This window comes from Pithys albifrons, chromosome 11 (assembly GCF_047495875.1).
Source record: "Pithys albifrons albifrons isolate INPA30051 chromosome 11, PitAlb_v1, whole genome shotgun sequence".
NCBI classification, from domain to species: domain Eukaryota; kingdom Metazoa; phylum Chordata; class Aves; order Passeriformes; family Thamnophilidae; genus Pithys; species Pithys albifrons.
In genome coordinates, this window is record NC_092468.1 from 8,967,831 (window position 1) to 8,990,719 (window position 22,889).

Here is a 22,889-nt window from a genome sequence, read left to right on the forward strand (position 1 = left end):
ATTCCTTGCATACTTCTCTTGCTGGTTCATCATAATGAAAGACCCCTCTAAATTTAGATGGATTTTAGGGTAAAGAAGAAGAAGTCCTTTGTGCTTTTGGCATGGTAGAAAAGGGCTTTAAAATAATTTTTAAAAAAGCTTCTTAGTAAAAGTGAGAGGAATTTTGCCTTTCAAAAGGGCAAATATACCTTCCTGGAGTCTTCATCCCATATGTATCCATTGATCACAGATGGCCAAATGCACTCCTCTCTCTGCAGCAGCATGCCACCCACAAGGATTGGTTCTGGCATCCCACCTGCAGTGACTGGTTCTTTGGGGGGAAAGAAGTGCAGTTCAGAGCCATTTCCCACACTTTGAGGGATGGCTCCCACCCTGAACTCTGTGTGATGCCACAGGGCTGAGGCACAGCAGCTGCTGAGCCAAGCCATCAGCTGAAAGAACCTCTGGAATTTTGACTGAAGCTGTAATACAAAAGATATAATTATGTATTAACCATCAGAGTATTTTAGTGTGGTAAATGAATGGGTAACATGTATCCACCAACTTGCTGTAACTGAATTTTTCCTGTTTGAGGAACCAGAAGCGACAAGGAGGGTTGCACTGTGCTTTGCTGCAGCTCCAGTGCAGAAGTTCATCTTCTGTAGTCTCAGCTCTACAAATCAATCTGAATTTCAGTGCTACTGGTCTTGCTTTTGAATCAGGAGTGGTCTCAGAAAGTACAGTCATGTCAGTAGAAGAGATGTACCATTAAAGACCTGAAGAGGCAGTAAGCTGGTATGAGAGGTATCTGCATCATTATAGCTGTACCAGAATGAATACTATGCTTAGGGAAAGGGGAATAAACACTCATGGCCTGGGCTGTTACTGGGAGAGCATCACCCAGCCAGAGAATGGGATGACAGCAATGTACTTGCACTGCTTGGAGGTAATTCAGTTACATCAACCCACCTCCACCACCTCAAGCAGGGGAAAGGCAGGGTCATTTCTTTTAGGTCTTAAATGATAGAATCTGAAGACCTGGCAGAGGGGAATCTGGATTTACCTGGAAAGGGAAAAGCAAAAATTTGGACACATTTTGAAACAGTGAATCTGTAACTTTTTAGGAGTTATTTTTAAGGAACAAAAAGCAATTGGAGACAATAGAACTGGTGGCTGTTCTTGTTAGCCTTTTTCACCAGAGAATTGCGTTTTAGAAAATAGCCCTTTACTTTCCATCTTAAAACATTCATTCAGTTTTTGGTCCTTGCTTCAGTGCAGTGAACAAGTTTTCCTACCTCAGCTGCCGAAGGCTGTCCCTCCAGAACCACAGCTGACGTGGTGAGATCCTCACTGGTGCTGCAGCTGCCCTGAGTTACAGGCAATAATGCCCTATGCTGGCCAGCATTGTGGGCAGTGTATAGGGAGGAGTCAAAAGGTCACTTTTTATGACCAAAAAGAAACCTGAAAGTTGTTTCTGTAAACAAAGTCAATTGTTTTTTCTCCCTGAGATATACTGATTTAGGGTTGATACATTTATTGCTGATTACACCTCCCACAGGAGGGGTGTTCGGGAGCCTCCACCCTGCCCCTTTGCTGTCCTGTATTGCAGGTTTTTAAACACTACCATTAATTGTGAAATTATTTTAAAGCTGATGAACAAACAAAGCTTACACATTACTTTACACATTGTGTAGTACAGTCCTTGGGGAGTGAAATAAAGTAACCCTTAGAAGTGGAAATCAAATAAGTTATTTCTGTTGAGATGGCTGGGTGGTGTTTCACACTAAAAGAAAATATGAAGGGAACTCAGGCAATAAGTGACCATGTACAAGACAGATCGGGAAGAGTTTGATTTTTGCTTTGATCAGCAATATCAGGGAAGATGCTTGAGTGCTACCATGCTGGATGTTTGCCTCAGTTGTTTTTCTGTATGAACCTGGGGCACAGCAAAGCAGTGTTAGAAACCCCACAGTGGCCTGTTCTTTGGGTAGCAAACTGACAGCTCTCCAGGTAAAAGCGATGGGAAAGAGGCCTCCCTGGTTCTGAAGAGGGGAAGATGTTTGGTGTTGTGCAGGCCGAGGGCTGAGCTGCACTGCAGTGCGGAGGCTTTTGGGGATGTAGATGGCCACTGTGAGGGATCTGTCTGTGCTGAGGAAGCTGGAGCATCCCAGCAGGTGGAAGGGAGATTTCAAGCTTTGCTGGTAGTACTGCACCTTGAGCAAAATTCGTGCCTGCCCTTATTTAAAAATTCCTTTATAATTGTGGGCTTGGTGAGAGGCTAATCTGTTTACACAAGCGGGCAGGCAAGAATGTGCTTCCTGGGAGTGCTAACAGCAGCTCCACCTCCGAGAAAAACTCAACTCCTGCTCCTGGAGGCACAGCAGGAAGAGTCCAGAACAGCAGTGTCTCTCGAAGAAATGAGATCCCTCCTTCCTCTTCCCATCTCCTTAGTTTAACAGGCTAGGAGGGAAATCATTAATTCTGCACTGCTGAATGTCTTTGTAAAGTGTTGTTCTGGAAGTCACCTTCCTCCTCTGGGTGTTAAAAAAATCAACCTGCCCACGCACATTAGAACTGAAGGGAGTTACCACAGGTGGCCATGGCTGGATGTGTCCTGAGTTCTCCAGCAACTTCTAGTAAGGAGTCTCCAAAATGATAAGCCCATATATTGGTGGTTAGGGGGAAAAAAAGTCCAAATAAACCACTGGCCTCCAAACTTTTTTGTTCAGTAAAATAATTTTGAATATGACCCCCCATACTTGTGTGTGTATATATATATATATATTTACTTATTATTTATATACAAGTACTACTGTACTGATACATACTTTTATAAAACATACTCAAAATATACTTGAAAAATGTAAGCTAAGGATAAAATAAACACTACTTTTAAAAAATACATATACTTTATTTTACTTATTAGTGGTGCACAAACACACTTTGCCCCCAGCCTGATGAGTTGCCTCGTGCACCCACTTTGGAGACCACTGGTATAAGCCACTGGTCAGGGGCTGAGCTGTTATCTTGGTCCTGCTTGAAAACTGCAGGAGCTGTGCTACTACACTGAGGCTGAATGGGAGGATAATAAAATTCAGAAAATTTTAGTCAGGTTTGTAAATAGAGACTGTCTGCAACTGGGTTGGGAACTGCTGGAGTCAGCTGGGTAAATCTAGCATAGCCTTTGTTAGGGAATGTTAATGTTTGGTTACATCTTGTTATTTGGAATAGAAAAGTACATTAACAGCTTTTGAGTTCACTCTTTGATCACCTGTGGAGGGGTATTGAGAAGGACTTTTTCTTCTAATAATTGGTGGACAAATAGCGGGGTGGGAATTGGAGGTATAGAGTGGGGATGGGATTTCTGAGCATCAGAAAGAGCAGCCACCAGCTCTTTTGTGTTGAGGCAGTTACTTAGTTTTGGGCCCAAACCTGCTTTATGTGTAAATTTATCATACAAAAATTGATATGAAAAGATTAATTATTGTGAACTATTGATACCTATTAATGGCTTACATACTAGACATCTGTGAACAACTCTGTGTGTTTCCATGGTTATCCTCATGTTATGGATGAGGGAATAAATGTAAGTGGAAATTTGTATTAGGAATATGCAAAATGGCTCTTGGAGCTGCTTAAAACCAAACGTGCTGGGAATCTATTGCCTGGAAATTGTAAGCAGCTGAAATTCAGCCACACTGGAGTAATGCATTTACCAGAATGTCATTAAATATTTCTGTTGAGGAAAAGTCCCCTCATTCCTGCCTAACTATGAGTGAAGTTTGCATAAATAATTCATTTTCAGACTGTGACCAAGCATGGTAGTAGTCAACTGTCATGACTTATTGAAAAAGATACAGTCTTAAGAACAGGACACTTCTGTCTGTGCCTAACTTCAGCTTTTGGAGTGCATTTTGTGGCCAGTGCTAACTGTTGCCTCTGAGCAATGCTAGGAGAGCAGCACAAGGAAACTTGTTTTATTGCTTTTTATCTGGCTGCTCTCGTACAGACGTCTTTTTTTAGGGGGTGCCTCCTGCCTCCTTTCCCAGCTTTGTGGCTGACAACAATCAAGTTCTCAAAACACCTTATTTGCCTCTGTTAATAAATTAGGGTTTAACTACGTGCTTGCTTCAGGCGCTGTACTGAAAGCTGGACTTCAGAGGCTTGGGCAACAAATTTTTCCTTGATATAATCCTGCCCAGCAGTGCCTGCCTCTTGCACACGCACTGCAGCTCTGCACTTTTCATCTCTGGAGCTTGTGTAACTGGACTGGGAGCTTGCCTCTTATGACGGACAGTATCTTCCCATTTATAAAGGAAACAAATGATAATCCTACTGATGTGATGAAATTGCTTGTAGGATAATGGGAGGGGAAGGGTTTGTGTGAAAGCAGCTTACCTTGAAGTTGTTCCTGAGGTGGAGCTGTGCATATGCCTTTTCCATTGAGCTTGTAGGTGGATAGTGCCCTGAAAACATCAGAGCAGGGGAGGGGGAGAATCTCACTTATTCAAGGGAAGAATATGTGTCTAGAGATACATACATATGCGTAAGGCTAAGGTTGTGTTCATGGATTGTTGGCAGTTTTTTAGCACAGACTTCAGGTTGTCCCTGAACATAGATAGTGCCAGTACTGTGATGTCACGTGTTACTCCGCTTCTGGGCAGCCACCATTGCAAGTACTGGTCTTGTATCATCATTCACATATCTGGTTTACCTTCCAGGTCTCACAAAGTTCTTAAACATGATTTCTTTACAGGATGTGATCGGCGGAGCACTGATTTCGGCTGTGCTACTCATGATCTTGTATCCTGCGTGGGACATGATAGATCACTTGCTGTTAACTAGTCCCTTCTGCCCACTGCTTTCCATAGTTGTGCCTCTTGTCTTATGTTACAACTACCCCAAACTAGACTATTACAGCCCTACCAGGGGAGACACCACTACTATCTTAGGAGCAGCAGCTGGAGCAACAGTGGGATTTTGGTTAAACAACAAGTACACTGCACCAGCCTACACCAGCAAAAGTTTTCACCTTGGATTTCCTCTGATCCCCAGTAAAATGGTGGTTGTGCTTGCCAGGTTCTTCGTAGGGATCTTAGTTGTTCTACTGACACGCTGGCTGATGAAGAGCGTGGTCCTTGGTGTGCTGTGTTGTCAGTACAAGTTTCCCATTCAAGACCTGAAAGCCCGGAGACGACTGGAAGTTGAAGTGCCCTATAAGTTTATCACGTACTCCTCAGTTGGCTTCACTGCCACCGTGATTGTCCCACTGCTGCACGAGCTGTTAGGACTGAAGTGAGCGCAGCATCTTCCTTACCAAGCGACATGCGGCACCACCACTTCAGAGTTGTGAGAACTCCATCAAGGCTGGTAACTTGACCAAAAAGTGTTTTGTGCCTTTCTGCACTGGTATGGTGGGTTGATTCTGGCTGGATGCCAGTTGCTCACCAAAGCTGCTCTATCACTCTCCTCCTCAGCTGGACAGGGGAGAGAAAATACAACGAGGGTTGACATAAGGACAGGGAAAGATTGCCTAGCATTTGAAGTCACAGGCAAAACAGACTCAACTTGGGGAAAATAGTTTAATTTATTACCAAACTAACCAGAATAGGATAATGAGAAATAAAACCAAATAATAAAAACACCTTCCTCCTACCCCTCCCTTCATCCTAGGCTCAACTTCACTCCTGAATTCTCTACCTCCTCCCACCCACCATCAACAGGGGGATGGGGAATGGAGGTTATGGTCAGTTCATTACATGTCAATTCTGCTGCTCCTTCCTCCTTAGGGGTAGAACTCCTTACACTCCTTCTCTCCTCCAGCATAGGGTCATGCACATCGGAGGCAGCCCTCCAAAAACTGCTCCAGCATGAGTCCTTCCCCTGAGCTACAGTTCTTTATTAATTGCTCCAGCATGGATCCCCCATGTGGTCACAAGTCCTGCCTGGAGCCTGCTCCAGTGTCAGCTTCCCATAGGGTTACATACCCCTGCTTCCATGTGGGGTCTGCACAAGCTGCAGCTGGGTCTCTGCCCCACTATGGACCCTCCATGGGCTTCAGGGTGACAGCTGACTCATGTGGTCTGCACCACAGGCTGCAGGGAAGTCTCTACTCTGGCACCCAGAGTATCTTTCACTCCTTCAGTGATCTTGGTGTCTGCAGAGTTGTTCCTCTCCCACGTGTCCACTCTTCTCTCTGGCTGTGGTTGCACAGGCTTTTTTCCCCCTTATTAACTGTTATGCCAAAGGCGCTGCCACTGTTGCTGAGGGGCTTAGTCTTGTCCAGCAGTAGATTTGTCTTAGAGCTGGCTGGCATTGGTTCTCTTGGACACAGGAGAAGCTTCTGGCACCTTTTCAGAGAAGCCACTATTGTAGTCCCTCACTACCATGAACTTGCCACACAAACCCCAGCTTCCTGACTTGCAGGAGTCATGGGAATTACTGTGTATAGACAGGTAACTTCAGGTTAGACATTGTTGCTCCCACTGTGTTCCATAACTAGAGACCCTTGGCCCAGGTGACTAAAGAAAACAAGCACAAAGCCAAAATCCCTTCCAGAGTGGCAGCAGCCATGGGGTCAGGGGTGTTGGGGAGCATTACTGTGCCTCTGCCTGCCTGGCTGTGAGGCAGGTCCTGCTGAAGCAGTAGAGCAAGCCAAGGAAGGGATCAGGTTTGAGGCATGGGGAGCAAGCAGCTGGTGGTGTGGGGAAAGAGGCAACCAGCCAAGAGTGAAGTGCCATTATTGGGCAGAGCTAAGAGTGTCCTCTGATGGCATTGCTAGAGCTGGGTAGTTCTGTTTGGACGGTTTCACCCATTACAATTAAAAAACCCCACAAAAACAACAACAACAACAACAACAACAAAAAACCCACGAAAACCCCATAAACCAAAAGGAAAACCTAACACAAAATATTTTATGTGATTTGTAACAAATTTATCTTGGATATTAATAAGAAAGCCTCAACTGAAAGATCCTTTGCCTACATACAACTGAAAAGAGTTATTACTTCAGCACTGAGGTTTGTGTTCAACTGTGTTCAAACTGTTTAACTCTGATTTAGCATCCCTAAGGGACAGGGAAAAGTCCTTCTGTTGCACAGGGATGACGAGTAGTGTTCAGAAACTGCGTTGTGGAAGGAGCTAAGTAGTGACTCTGGTGACTGCAACATGTGGCAATGATAAGATGCCATCATTTTCTGGTGCTGCACAGCACTACACTTGGCCTTCCATGCACCCTGCAATGATGTGTGTACACTTGTAGAATAGCTGGTAAGGAGTGTTCAGGGGAGGGTCATTGTTCTTATAACTCAGGCTGCTTATTTAGAAAAATGTATATCAGCTGTTGGACCAATGAGCTTTTGAGAAATAGAGCAGTGAATGTGGTCTGCTTGGCTAGAAAAATGCCCCATGCTGTCGCTGCAGAGCTTCCAGCATGGCCCTCGTGCCTGTCCTGGCAGAATGTACAGTGAGAGCCAGCTTTTTAACCATGTGCGCTTGTCTTCCTGGCTGCAAGAAAAATGAACCTGAAGAATGTAAAGGAGGTTCCTTGCCATCAGTTGACTGCTTGGATAAACAATCAAGTTCCAAAACTGTACCTGTTGTTCTGTCTGAGGAGCAGGAGGCACACATAGGAAAGGGCTGTGCCACTTTAAACCCATGTTGGCAGTCTCCAGAAGAAATGCGGGCAGAAATTGTAATTTTTAGATTTGCTCAGGCTGTGGGTAAACTGTTTTATATCAGGTTGTGTGGACTTCACATGTGCATGCAAACAGCTTCAGCGAGCCTTTCAGCAGGGCACATGCCTACTCACACTTGCCCTTGGGTGAGTGCTCGACTCCAGCCACCAAAGCTGTGAGGTTCAATCCTTAGCCTCTGTCCCTCCCACACATCACAGAAGTGCTGCCACCAGGCTTTAAAACACCTCCAAAACCCCTTGTGTTAAGAGTGCTGTGTGACGTACAGCTGCAGTGCAGAGCTGGAACCCTTTGGAGGGGCCACATCACTGTGGATGGGACCAAAACTGGGAAAAAACCTGGCAGCAAGCTGAGTGTTTTAAGCTGAGGGGTGGAATCAGTCCCAAGAAAGGCACAGTTTGACAGGGACGTTCATGCGGCTTTATGTGTAAAATTTCTGTTCTGATTCATGGCTGTTTTGTGCTACAAAGATTTTATAAATTATATATAAATGCTGCCCAGGTATTTTTATAGTATTCATCTGCATGTGATTCATGCATTAAATGCAAACTGTATTTGGTTGCAATTTTAAAATACACCTATTTTGCAGAGTTTGGTGTTTGTCTGTTCATTTTATGTCCTTTATTGCTACTGGGAAATGACTGATGTAAGGGAAATGAGTCCCAGCTTAAAGAAATTCCCAAGTGCAACCATGCATCTCTCATGCATCAGCTGTCCTGTCTGTCCCACTTGTGGGTCCTTGTCTCCTGTTCAATCCAGCTGTGAGCTTTGGGTCATCCAGCAAGATCCTGCTTTTTTTAAAACATAAAAAAACCAGTTTGCTGATCTACTAACAACTATTTGTTGTAATCTCTGCAAATGGAAGTGAATGAGTTGCCTGTCCTTAGTGATGAGGGACGTTTGGGAAGTGGAATCTCCTTCGCCTGCAATATCTACCGCAAATAGACTAAACAGTTAATTGGAAGCCAATTTAAATTAATGTGCAATTATATTTTGACACCCCATGAACTGCAGGGTATTTTGCATTCATTGAGCAGCCTAACAAGGTTTTGTGGCCAAGTGTGTTTATTTGAAATCAGGTAGGGTTGTGCCCTCCCGTCAACATCAGTGAGGACATTCTGCCTAGAAGTGGCATGGCCCTGGGCTCTAAGTGCCCACAGCTGATTGGGGTGAGCCCAATTTCTGCAGCATCCCTGGGCCACCTGGGCCAGGCACAGCTTTTAGCTGGGCTCTGTGCTGAGTCTGTCCCTGGGATTGTTCACAGGACTGCAGCCATTCCTGCAAGGCCTGGGGAGAGGCAAATTCTCTAACAAGGTAAGATACATCACCCTTTCTGTATTTCATTAACCCGAAGGACCAGGTCCTTGTTGCTGTCTGTGGAAATGCACCGCACTCCTTTATCCCTGCATTTCCAGTGTAGTGGCAGAAAATGAGGTTTTGTGGTGGGTTTGCCAGTCATGTCCTGTACTCAGCAATACAAAGACATCAGCTGAATCCTCTTGAGTAGGCATGCTCAGATTTTAGATTAAAACTGTTTGTGTGAATGGGGTAGGAGGTAACTTGTAGAGCATCAGCCTTGGAGCCTGGGCTGTTGACTTCTCAGTACTGTCCTGTCCTGTCCATCCTGGTCCAGTGCTACAGCTCTCCACCTTGTAGCTGCCTACACCTGGAGAGGTGGTGCAAGACAATCTAAGTTTCCTTTGTTATGCTTTTGAGAGGGATGTAGCAGGTTCCTCACCCTTAGCTTAGTCCCTTCTGCCCTGCCTTGAGGCTGCCTGCTGAAATGTTCACTTTGCAAATCACTTTCTGGGTGTGTGGTGTCATCCTAGCCTTCCTCCTCTTGTGGGGCCTCTCTGTGCTGGTCCCCCAGTGTGGAACCAGCTACTATGTCAGCAGCTAAATGGTATTGCACCTTTTGCCAGGGATTAAAAACCACAGCAGCAAGCACTGAATTTTTGCAGTAACTTTGCCATGACCTCAGTCTCCTAATCCACCCAAATTCCTATGCAAAATTGCAAGCAAGTTTGTGCCCTGCTTTTCTGGATACAGGTGGTGTAATTTAGGGGAAAATAAAATGGTCTCAGTTTCAGTTTTGACCCTTCTAAATCTGTGCTATGAGTAGAAGTCTGGAAAACTGAGTAGCCCTCTGAACAGGGTGGAAGTGCTGCTCGGCAGCGTGTGGGATCTCACACATTCGCAAAAACGTGTGTAAAGCAAGGGCCTCGCTTGCTGCCAGCTCCAGCTCCTGTTGGAGCGCATCACTTCCCCTGCTGTCTGCCTGGGGCTGTTGGGCTGGCAGTGCTGGCCAGCACCCACTGTCCCACTGCCACCCTGCTGCCGCCTTGCTTGCCCGCCTGCCCTCACACCAGGCTGGGTTTCTCAGTTTCAGGGTCATCAGGCGGTCAGAGGTGTCATGTGAGAGGCCATGATCCCCACAGCAGCCTTCTGGCAGTGCCCTGTGCTTTTGCTCGGTCTACACCATACTCACCTGCTGAGCCAAGAATGATTTAAATTGCAAGCAAGTGCTGCCAGCCTGGAGATGGAAACAGTCCCGAGCGTCACCTTTACATAAGCACTCTTGTGCAATGGCGGCTGTGCCAGGAGCTGCAGCCAGGCTGTCTCAGGGTTCTGCTCTTTGGAAAATCACCTTTGCAGCACCAAAGCACAGCAAGGACAAACCCAGAGGTCAGTGCTCATGTCCAGCAGAATTGCACCCAGCAGTCCCCTAGACAGCACACTAAAACAGCTTTGACCTCTCTGTCACCAGCTCTCCAATCATTTGTGCTCATGTTCAGATCCCTGGGGATGACGCAGTACCCACAGGCAACAGGAGCAGGCCAAAAGTAATCCATAATTGGGGACCAGTAGTGTCCAACTCTTCTTTAAAAGGAAAATCCAAGTTCAAAAGTTGTTAAAAATTTGCTCAGAAGTCACCACCTGCAGTAGACAACATTTCCTTTGCCAGAGACTTTGGCTACAGAAAAGGATAAAAGCAAATTTCAATGTTCACAGTAGCTTGCTCTAGCACGAAGCTGGGTGATAGCTCTCTCCAGTTCTCCATACAGCTACGAGTAGGCTGTAAATACCAGATAATTGGCTTGGAGCTATGAAAGACAAAGGCTTGCAATAAATACACCAGACTTATATGAAGTGCCCCACTCATCAGGAATCATGGCTAATCCTGAGCACAGCACTACAGCAAAGCTTGAATTTCATTGCTACAGCAGCCCCAGCAAGGCTGCTGGCACCACAGTTAGCTGGAGGTGGGGGGCTGGGTGTCCAAAGGGGTTTTTTTAATCTCAATTCCCATCCTCTACTTTTAGCAAAAAATGGTATTTACCTGGGACAGAGCTAGTGTCCCATTCCTGGAGCACTTAGCTTCCAATGTATGGGCAAATGAGAAAGTGATCCCTAAAAGCCTCACAACACATGCCACTGCAGCTCAAGCCCTCAGTCCCAGCCTAATCTCTTCTTTACACTCAAAGGACAGTAAATTCACAGGAGAATTGGGACACCCAGAGTAAGAAAATCTTGTGTAGAGAAATATATTTAGTGCACGCAAATATGCCTGCCCTCTGCTGCAATGCAAATCTGCCTTATTGTCGTTCTAATCCCCGTGCATGACACACCAATAAACATGGGGGGTTAATACTTACCATCTGCGTTACAGATTGCTTCCCACACTGCGAGCTTGCTTGGTTACAGTCGTGTAGGCACCACAGAGAGATATATCCCGCAAATGGCAAGCTGGCTAATCCCTTGGGAGATTTAAAATGTGAACTGCAGTTTTCTCACTCTCCGTGGGCACTGGAGTCAGTCGTGCAACGTATGGCAATAGCTATATTCTCATTTCACGTCTGTCATGCAGAGATAATTAAAATCTACACTTCCATCTGAGGGGAACCGTAGTGTTTCCAGATGGGTAACTGTAGTGAATTTTTCATACTGGATGAACACTTGCACCAAAAAGCCTTGCCTGTTGCCCTCCCACCTGTTAAGATTACTGATGGGGCTGCCACAAAAGCCCTTGTGGGTCCAGGGATAGGGGTCTGTGCAGACATGCAGCTTGTAAAACTGTGAGCTCGCCATTGCGTATCTCTCTGCTCAGTGAGGCAGTCATTGTAACACCCTTCCCCAGTACCTCCCACATGTCCACTTTTGGACAGTGTCTTCCTGGGATCAGGGGCTATCTGGCTCTCACAATGGAAATGAGCCATAGCCTATAGTCCTAACATAAAATACTGGCTATTGTTAGCCTGCAACTTTGGCAATTGTTATACTATTGCCTAGAAGGGACAGTCAGCTCCACAAGCCAGCCAGTAGAGAGCTGCTTCAACATACTGAGCTGACCACCCACTTGGTGACATTCCTGCAGAAAGGCCGAATTGGGCATCCCTGTGCAAGATGGAGCTTCTCAGTTTCCCAGAGAGCAGAGGCACAGTGTACCAGGCTGTGGCATAACTGCTGCCAGAAAGCCACCTAGAAGGAAAAAAGCCTGACCCATGAGAGGTTCTCATGTATTGGAAGGGACAAAACTTCAAGAAAAGTAATCCTATCCCAAAGCTGCATGGTCCCTGCACAGCTGGGGTCCAGAAAGCCACCGGCAGGGTGTGAGTGCAGCAGGCCCACGCTGACTTCTGCAGACACACATGCCAGCCCCAGCTGGACAAAGGCTTTGATAGTGCTCTGCTCCCCATGCAAAAGAGCACTGGCATATGTTCTTAAATGCGCTTCCCCAATTTGGTTTGGAGCTTCAAAAACTGCTAGGCTTACATCAACCATGAAAAAATTTAATTCCACCCCTTCTCCTTTCTGAATTTAGAATGATAAAGGATCAACAGTTATGTCTGGGGCAGGGGAGCAGATATTACACACATCTTGCTTACAAAATACCTCTGGTTTTCATGAAACAAGTTTGTTTTCCTCCCCCAGCCATTGATGAGCACATGACAACCGTACAGCATAAAAGCTCAACTCCTTAGTTCTGCTCACATTCACTCAACATTTGCTCTAATCAATTATCTTATTTCATGCAATAAGAAAAGAATGAGATTCCTGTTATGCAGCCATAATCAGTTACAGTATGAAGCTGTGTCTGTGGAACATTTCTGATTTTGAAAAGTAATCATGTGCTCTGCCATTACATTTCTTTTGTAAAACCCTGGGCTTTGATTCAACTTATTTCTTCCTCCTTGCCCTTTAAAAACAGTGAGGGCACAGCCTCGTCTGAGATGCCACATTCCTTCCCTGCAGAAGCCAGCCAGATTCACTGTAAGGAACACATTTACTCAGGGAGACAGGGTCTGTTTTTCTAGTTTATTGGAACATAAAAGCATAAGCGGATATCCCCTGGGAGGAAGACAAAAGAGCAGAGGGTGCTGCATGTGACAGTGGATGGCTGTTGGAGAATAAAAGTCATGTCTTCACACGAAGGGCTCAATATTGATCTCTAGGGCTGAGCATGGCATGGTGAGCTCAAACTTGGTGATAACATCAGGGTGTAGGACTCCAAGTTTCCCAATGCTTTGACCTTTGGCAAAGACCTCAGCACAGCGACCAGGAAAGAAAGCAGAGCCTGTAAAGAAAGTCAGAGAAAAATCAATATTTCTTTGGGCCAGAGAAGTCAATAGGCATTTAATGTGCAGAACAAAGCTCTCAGTATTAAACTGTTCTCTGTGCTGAGATGCTAAGAAGGGGCTCTCACTTTCTTGCATTAACAGTTGTCATGATTGATAGGGAATAAGAAAACAGTGAGTTAAAAATAAAATGTGAACCCCAAAGCTTCGGCATTTTTCATATTCGTTGTTTTGACTAAGTTGCTCCTGCAATAGAAATTAGCACAGTTCAGTCCTTGAGTCCAAAGGCTACTGAAATAAGGAACTTCTGCAGCCTTTACGCTATTTAACACCTGAATGTTTTCCACCTTCGTCTGTTGAAGGAAATAAAGCTTGCTGTCATCTAAAGGGTAAGTAGGCATGTCATCGTTGATTATATGTCACGTAATTAGAAACAACCTACATTCCTCATCCGGAGAAGAGCATTTAGGCAGTTTCCTATACACTGTACGACTGTGAAACAATGAACAAGTCAATGGAAGCTGAACATCATCTTCCTCTTACCTCAAACCAAGTGCCAGGTTTTAAATGTTATTTGGAGGTTTTAAAATTAGTAGTTGAATTTGCCGTCAAGAACCTGGAGGAGCTGTGCAGACTTTTTCATTGAAAGCCCTTCCACCTGGGAATTTCCCTGTGCATGGTGGCTATACCAGCAATATGTTCAAGCCTGTCTATAGCAGGTACACTTGCATTTTTTTGGTCTGAGTGGCATTTTTACATGATAACCCTTCAAAAGACAAACCTAAACCAAACTAGCAAGTTGCTCCTTCTGAAACCACCTCTTTCAGAACAAGTGTGTGGAAGCAAGGCACAGTGTGTGGGTACCCAGTGAGTAGTGCTGCAGATGATGCTGTGATCTCAAAGAAGGAAAGGGGAGAGGATGAAACAAGGCTACTGCATCCTACAGATCCTTCTCAGAAACCTCCCTCCACCATGTTTTTAATGCTGCTGCCCTTGCAGAGACAAAGGGCTTTTTACTGAGTTTCCAATCAGAAGTTAAACAGGTCAGAAGGGACAGCATCAGGGACCAGTCAGCTTCCCTGCCTTCACCCCTTGTTCTGCATCTTTAGCTTAAGAGGCTAAAATCCAACAAAGCATCTTCTACCAGCAGGAGACAGTTATTGAGGGTGTGTGAGGTTGCATCAGTGGGGATAAGGGACATCCCTGCCGTACTTGCTTCTGTGCCAGTGTGAAGACAGGAGCTGCTCCCACTCCTGCTCCAGACGTGACATTCAGCCCTTCAGCATCCTCTGCATCATGCAAAACGATCACAAGAATTTCCTAACAGCAACTTACTCTCTGATTGCTCCAAATGCTACTTAAGGTTCAGGATCAGCTCAGGACACTTTACTGTGTGTACAAGGAGCCACTCAAAAAGGCAATAAACGTTCAAATGAACCTCAAACCTCAGGAACATTTTCATGACAGTCATCACTAATAAGATATATTCTCTGTTAGCTCCCCAATGGAAATAATTCATTTAAGAAGTGTCTCCTATGAGGTTTGTAGTTGTAACATGAAGCTACAAGAACACCAATTAAGTCTTTTTCTTGCCCAAGTTGCTGCAAGTGCAAATTAACTTAAATGTTTACTTCAGTTTTGGCTACCTTGTGAAATTTGATGGCAGTAGTAAATGACCACAGTAACATTACTTAAAGGCTGTTTTAAAAAATACTCGGAAGCATATATTTTAAATTATCCAGTTCCAGTCTTGGCTACAAGCACAAACCAACTACTTACACTGCATGTACAACAGTGAAATTATCTCACCCTGGATGTTACTGGCACGTGACTCCAGCCAGACACTTGGGACGGCCAAACTGCACTATTCAAAAGTGTTAAAATAAAGCTTGATGAAACAAATTTAGAAAAGAGACAAATGCCATACATACATATCACTCTGCAGATTGTGGGTGAAGACATAACCTAAAAATAAAGTTCCCTTTTAGTTGGTGGTAAAGGCTTTCCTATTTGTGAATAAAGCTGGTATTGTCCCAAAGATGTGAGCAGCACACATAGTGACATTCTTTTAGAAACTAGACTGTAAGTTTAAACTGGCACAAGAGCAAGAACCAAGCAGAAGTTAATAATGTTGGCATAGTACCCCACTATAAATTTATAGTCAAACAGAGCTCTGACAATATGGTCAGTTAAAAAGCTGTGACTCTGACTTGTCTGTTCTTCTGAGTGCCTTGTGTGCAGTCTTGGGAAAGTTATTTTATCTCCTTGCACATCTAGAGTCAACTGTATCATGTGACTTAACTGTTTTTAAAACTTGTTGTAGATATTTGATGGCATCTACAATAATAGTGCACTCAGTCAATCTATCAAGGGCAGTTTCTCAGCTCTGTGCCACTTCCCATTGTGTGAAATAATGTTATGTTTTGAGGCACAAGAAATGCTCTGCTATCTGGGCATTACCAGCTGTTGGTCTCCCAGTAAGAAATTAGGCAGAAGGTTGACAGTGGCTGGGGGACTTGAAGCCTTACCCAACCCTCACATCCACCACTACTGACCTTTCCTAGAAGGTTAACTTCAGGAGAAGTTTCCTTGGATTTAACTAAATAATATGCATTTGTGATAAATTTTGAAAACTAACAGCAGTTCATGCTTCTATATAAAAAACTATGAAATGGCTTAGTGATTATGGCATAAAGTGAAGACTATGTTAGCTGGAATCTCAACACAGATAAAATTTATCCCTTCTGGCCACGAGCTTACAGCACAGCTACATGGCACAGGTGACCTGAATCAGTGAACCACCACTGCCAGAAGGGGGGTGGTGACTGGCTCCCCACCTGGAGATGGGAGGAGTGTGGGACAAGCTGTTGATTTGGCTGAAGCCTTTGCCACAAAACTATACATTCAGTGTGCTCCAAATATACTGCTCCAGGCTTTGGGGTAGATGTTTGGCAGTATTTTTCCATCTCATACAGCAACTGATGCTGTATGAAACTAGGGACTATGATGTTACTTTTTGTTGCACTTCCTGACAGTGAAGAGGTAAATACATAATTGATATGAAGGGGGAACATTTCGGTCCTTGAAGCACAGAAATCAAGACCTTCAAACCACCTCTCCATTTCTGGTTAGGCTAACCCTGAAATGTTGGCTCCTTCACAGGGCACCACCAGTGTGCCTAATGGTTTGCAGACATGGCAGTTGCAGGGCATAATTTTGTGACTGGAAAAGATCAGACAATAAGAAAATAAAAATGAAAGAACCTGTTAAAAGCTTTAGAGCCCCCATCTGTCCAGCTAACACTTGGCTCTTGAACCAAAGAAACATGAGCTGAGGAACAGGTTTACAGAGAGTTTATGAACTCTGGTTAATAATGGAACTATTATTATAATAATTGGCTGCACTACAGAATGCTTCAAAGTATATTCCTGCCTGCCAAAAAGGCCTCCAGACTGCATCTCACATGGGATGGGGGATCTAAAGCCTTCCTCATCTTCCTCTTCCTTTGACCATACAGGTAGTAAGGGAAGGAAGTTGGCTCATGCACTGGACAGGATAGTGTTGCTTCATGTGTCTCTGCCATTGCACCAGAATTTGGAGGAAATATAAATTTCAGATTAAAAAATTCAGACACTGAAAGGGAAGCACATAAAAAAAGAAAAAAAACTCAGAAGAAACATGAAAAACCTGAGCAGAAAGGGTGGGGAGAAAGAAACAAGCATTTTGTAGCTGATGGGAGGGACTGAGGGACCAACCACCACCACAAAAGGAGACCTGAACTAGAGGAATCTTGCTGTGCTGAGGACAATACACAGAATGCAGGAGGGCTTGAGCAACTCACACAGCAGGGCAGCAGCAAACCTGAGGGATCATCAAAATAACCAGGAAACAAAGGTAAGAACTTTTTAATCCTAGTTTGTGTGTTTCTTGTATTACCAAGTAAATAGAAATGGTGGTTTAGATTTCTAGCAAAGCTTGTGTTTTGTACTGTGTTATGTGACTTCAACTCCTGAAGCAAACTAAAACCTTTAGTGACTGCATGAAAGACATGTGCTTATGCCACTTGCACAGATGAGGAGTCAGCAAAGAAATGCACAGTGAGTGTTACCTTGTTTGAATAAATCACACCATAAGCTGAAGGCCAGTGTTCTAAGGCTTCAACAAAGCATTGATGACAAAAGAACATTCCCAGAATCGTTAGCAGCTGTGACCTGAAGCTTTTGAGCAGTTCACCATAGAGTCTGTCCTCCCTGTCTGTAGTATCATCAAGAACAGTATGGTTGTGAAGAGCATGGTCTTCTTGAAGAAAGCTTGCACTAGTCAGGCAGTCACCAAAGCACACCTGGAGACCTTACTCTTGGCAGGTGTGCAAGGAAAGGACTGTGTTTGCTGCTGCTGCAGTTGTACTGAAAGGCTGCTCTCCTCGGTCTGTCTGGTTGGTTGTTTAGAGTCAAAATACATTTAAAAATTGTAGTTTACTATACCTTCTGTTTTAAGGATAACAGATTTATCATCCTTGGTATGTAAATCTTTTCTGCTCTGCACAGAAATAGTAGTTCATAAACTTCACCTTGAAATCTAGTCAAATTGCAGTGTCCTTGCTGATTGAGACCCAGACAATGCCAGAGGAAGCCTGAAGGTCTAGCAGTGAAAATCCACCTCTTATTATGTCAGGTCTATAATTGGTAGTTAGGAGAACGGGAGGGGTGAAATACAATATGTGTTCCTAAAGAAGAGATGCCAAAGCCAGCCATGTCTTACACTGACACACTACACGCAAGGAAAAGACAAAGGCTACTTCTCATGGCTGCAAGTAAGAATTTAATTTCCAATGTTCAGTGATGTAGAAATAATATCTTTAATTAAAGCTTCTGTAGCGTGTCCTCAAAACCTGTAATTGCCTTTCTGCATTCAGGCAACAGGGCCACTTTGATTGCTCTGGGGTAATTCTTTGGCCAATAATCCAATAGAGCATGTAGTCTTTAGCACATTTTCTGGCTAATTGACCCTCAAAGAGCTCTGAGTTCCCTGCACTCTCTGTTGTCAAACACCTTGCACAGTTTCTTTTCTCTACCTTTTACTCTCCCTTCCTTTCAAAAAGGAATAGATTAAAGTAGTATTATAGACCTACAGTTGCACTAAGCCTTCAAACCCACTTGTTTGTTCCTGTATAATTTGAAGGAACACTGGAAGCTGGAGCTTTAAGATGGTAACGAGCAGAGCTCATCTGGCCTCAGGAGTCTTTCATCTTAATTCTCCTCTCCTTTAGTTCCTCCAGCTGTCCTTTCACTACCTCATCCTAGTCACTTGGCTATGCTGGATGGAGTTTAGTTTTGTCAGGTTAGATATTGAGTTTAGGATCAGGTTCTTCATACTTTTGACCAATTCTTTCTTTTGGCAGAAAATGAAAATCAAATGGAGAGTCAGAGGACACTATCAGAGCAGGCAGTATTTTACAAGGCACCTTTTCTTGCCCATGTACACAGTGCAGTCAGGCTCTCAGAACCTTATGCAAAGCAACAGCAACCTCAAACTCGTATGTGCCATGGGATATTTACCTTCAGCTGATTTTTAAAATCACAGACATCTCAAATCTTGCATGATTTTTGAAACGTGCTGAGAGACCAATTGTTCTTGCAAGTTGCACGTTGTCAGCAGTTCTTCCCCCTTATATTCTCATGCCCAAAAAACCCCATACTTTGGGATCAGTGGGATATTTGTTAACTTTAGTCTCTAGGTTAGTGAATCCTGACAAAAGCTGTGCCAGTAGAACTGCCTCTCCCCAGATCACACCTAACTAATGACATGTCAGGAAATTCAAATTAGTACAATCAAATGTCAGGTTGTGGGCCTTAATTCCCCTCCTTGAGAAAGTAATTCACACTTGACAAAAATGACAGAAGAAATAGCTGTATGATGGGAATGAATATGCCCTTGTCTCAAGGACATCTTTAATACTCATTTTCTCCTTTTCTTTTCAAAAGCCTCCTCATACAGGGCACAGCAGAAAAGGGTAAAGTGACAGTCACTTACCTGGACTGGTACACTGAATATCCAAAAATAGAGTTGATTATTAGAGTCCTTGAGCAGACAATGAGACTAGGGAACATGGAGAATGATCCACAAATCTGCAGTTGTCAGCCAATTAATAATTTTCTCATATTACAACTAAGTCAATGGCTGTGTTTTTATGAACTAGTATCTCAGGGAAGGTGTGAGGAAAATTAACTCTTCCATCTCATAATACAATCCTATAAGCTAGATTAATTTTTCATTATTACTGTAAAAACAAAGGGTGTTTGGTATTGTTGGATGTCAGGAAGTGATTTCAGAATGTGACAGGCTTGGCGAATCTCTTTATTTGCCCAGGATTGCAACAGTCTCAGACACTCAAGATCATCTGGGTAAAATCACTGTGCTCCTGCCTTTCCTAATAAAGGGTAATACTTGGGTGGATGCTAAGGCTAAGGAACACAGACATTTTGGGTCACTGATCTGGGTAACAGCATTTCTTTTATTCAGTCCTGGAGTACAAGGGTGATTGTTTAAAAACTACATACACAAAAACTCAAGCAGAAAACGTGGCAAGAAATCCATCTAATTCCATGTATCTTTCTAGAAATCAGTATTTGTGTATAAAACTTAAAACACTTGCATTTGTGGGGCAGTTATGAGAAACAGCAACTCTACACTGGAGTTTAGTTGCACTGCAGAGATACAATTACATGGCTAATCTTTGCTTTCAGGCCAGTTTTATCTGATTGATCCAGATTTATCTGAAATATTATACTTTGCCTTGTCTAAAAGTCACAAATCTAAACTGGTATTGTATCACAGCTATTGTACTAATAAAACTAGGGAATTCCTAATCCCAAATAAAGCTCACTTTTTTTTTTTTAAATTAAGATATCTTGCTGTTTCACTTGAGGTAGAGAACACAAAACTTTCAATAATAAAAACCTTAATTTCTTTCTCTGCCATGACTGTTTTTTATCTCTCTTTGGATATCTAAAGGAATAATTCACCCTTGCAAACCTCACAGTCTGTCAGAAAGTAGGAAACAATAAACCATATTCTTTATGGTGGGGGTATAACACCATTTATGCACAGTAAGGCAGGTTTTAGCTTTTAGGCTCTGCTTTCATACAAGTTTTAAGAGAATAACAAGAACCAGCACTAAGTCAGTCTGCAAGTCTACTTTAGTATGTCATATTTAGTTTGTATGTTGTTTAATCACCTCATGTCCTAGAGCAAGCTGCCCTCCCCTCCCAGTGACTTGACTGCTGAGGTAACCAACAGCCACCTGATGTTGTGCTTTCACAGCTACCACATTTCATGCCTTTCAGAAAACGACTTGACAAACTAGCATGGAATAATACATAATGAAACAATGAACCTCAGCAGTCAGTGGAACTGTTAATCACTTAGTTTTAGCAGCTAAGGTTTCTGTTGCAAACCAAGGCCCTGTGGCTGAAGCACCATGGCTGCTGCCCAAGACCAGAAACAACACAGGGCCTGCAACAAATATGACTATTCTGCCCAAATGAGGGTCTGTGCCCAGCACAGGTACTGGGCTGAGTCTGACCCAGCTCAGCATTTTACTGTTTATCTACAGTTTTCTAGTATATACACCACAAGAAAAGATAAAGTCAGTTCCTCCACCATGGACAACAAAAATCTTTGGAACCTGCATCATGTTGATCTAAAAGTTTGAGCCAACATCTTGCAAATTCCTCTTTAAAATGTAATTGTATACATTAATTAAAAAAAAAGTAAGATTAAATTTAAAGCATTGTCCCTCTGCCCCCATATTACAGTTGAAAAATCACACCAGACTGGAGAACTGCTTAACTATAAAGCATAAAATCGGCATGCCCATATTTGCTAGCATTAATATTAATATGGTAGTGAAAATGAAAGCATATGCACACTCAGTTTGCCTCCAGCCACAGCAGGCTGTGCAGGTGAAAATGGAACTGAAGGATGAAACACCCTGACCCTCACTGCTTAGATCACTGTCCTTGTTCACTGAGAAAAGACGTGTCTATTGCTGCTATTTCTGCTACTGGCTTGGATGAATATTTTTTTTTTCACAGAGAAGGCTTTGCAACATTGAAAATACAGTTTATGATTAAGAAATAATTTTCCATTTAAAAATATAAGGAAACAGACAGAAAACATGGGAATTACCTAAATCTGTAATTATAAAACATAAAGCTGTGCCAGACTTCTAAAACTCTTGATACAAGAAAGATTTTGATCTGTTAGACTTTTTATGTGTGATTAAAAATGGAGAGTTGCCTCTGGGGGTGGAAAAAAAGAGAATTAAACTCTGACGAGGCCTCTCCAGTAAGGGAACAGCAGAAGAGCTGAGAATTTTCAGGGAGAAGACAGCTCAAGTAACACAAACACAAACACCAGTGATTTAGATGGTTCAGTTTGTTGATAAGAACTGGTAGAAAATGAAAAGTCTTAACTGTCAGGATAAATGCTACTACTTCTTGAAGCATCCCTATCTGTCAGAATAAAATGCAATGGGAAGAACAACACTGTAATCTCTGTTCCTTTAATACTTGCAAAAAGAGGAAGGTATCAGGCAGCTTGTGTGTTGTTTCAGATTGACTTGACATTCCTCCTCCAGTATTTCTACAGTTCCACAGATCTTTCTACTCCTTCCAGTAAAGGGGGATTATACTACAGGACATACTTCTAAATGAGTCAGTTCAAAGGAGTTTCTCTTCTGAAATAATCCTCTGGACAAGAGAAACAAATACTTTCTTTGTTCTCTAATTGAATTTATTTTATTTCACATGTGGGGGAAAAAAATGTCTCAAACATAGTTTGCTGATGAAAGTTTAAAAGACAAAGAAGTCTAAGCCTGGCAAACTGTTTATTATCTTGTGCTGTGCCAAAATAATGTACTTTTCCTCTAACTGATACACCTTTTTGGGAGTAAGTGTTGTACATACAGATTATACTTGAAATATATGAAGGAACATTCAAAAACTTTCAGCGAGGAGCTGAAATGACCATAGGGATGAAAAAAGCCCTTCTCAAACCCACTTCTGAGAGCCTCTTTTTCATAATAAAAATCAACAGTGTAACACAAAGCTAATGAAATAAGTCATATTTCTAAAATCAAACTATGGGGTTTGCCACAACCTCAGTGTTGCCTGGCCTACCTGCATCACTTCCAGCAAAAAGACACCTCTGAGATTTCCAGTGCCAGATTGTGCTGTCAAATTTTGATAAACCAGGTTCGTCTGGAGAAACTCCAAATACTGTAGACTCCTGCTCTGGCTAAATAAGTAATATAAGCAACTGTCCTGTTTCAAATCTTTCCTGGGTACCTCCTTGGGTATTAATGCAGTTAAAACCAAATGTGAGGCATTAGCACCAGAGTGGGAAGATACTTGACAAGACAGAAACAAGCTTGGCCTAAATTTGTAAGGATTCAGTTCCTATAAATCCAAAGACCTGTATTACAGAAAGGAAATAAAGAGCAGAGATAACAGACAATTAAAGGGACACTAAGTAAGCAGCCACATCCACTTCATTAGGCAATTTAATTTGATTTTGAGTTGTCAGAGCTGTAGTTCTTCATGTAACTAAGTTCTCTTGATTCTACAGAAAAAACTGC

General features: G+C 43.2%; 2 protein-coding genes across 3 annotated transcripts in view; one reads left to right on the top strand and one right to left on the bottom strand.

The window, feature by feature from the left end:
• SGPP2 (sphingosine-1-phosphate phosphatase 2) overlaps positions 1–8,263 on the top strand; it is a 37,360-nt gene extending 29,097 nt beyond the window's left edge. For both annotated transcript variants that reach the window (XM_071566543.1, XM_071566544.1), the window contains exon 5: positions 4,736–8,263. In XM_071566543.1, coding sequence (XP_071422644.1) covers positions 4,736–5,278 — 543 coding nt within the window. In that variant the 3' untranslated portion in view covers positions 5,279–8,263. The remainder of the gene's footprint in view (positions 1–4,735) is intronic.
• Positions 8,264–12,968: 4,705 nt separating this feature from the next.
• The window catches only part of FARSB (phenylalanyl-tRNA synthetase subunit beta), a 38,427-nt gene continuing 28,506 nt past the window's right edge, over positions 12,969–22,889 (bottom strand). Inside the window, exon 17 of the mRNA XM_071566443.1 lies at positions 12,969–13,248. Coding sequence (XP_071422544.1) covers positions 13,097–13,248 — 152 coding nt within the window. The 3' untranslated portion in view covers positions 12,969–13,096. The remainder of the gene's footprint in view (positions 13,249–22,889) is intronic.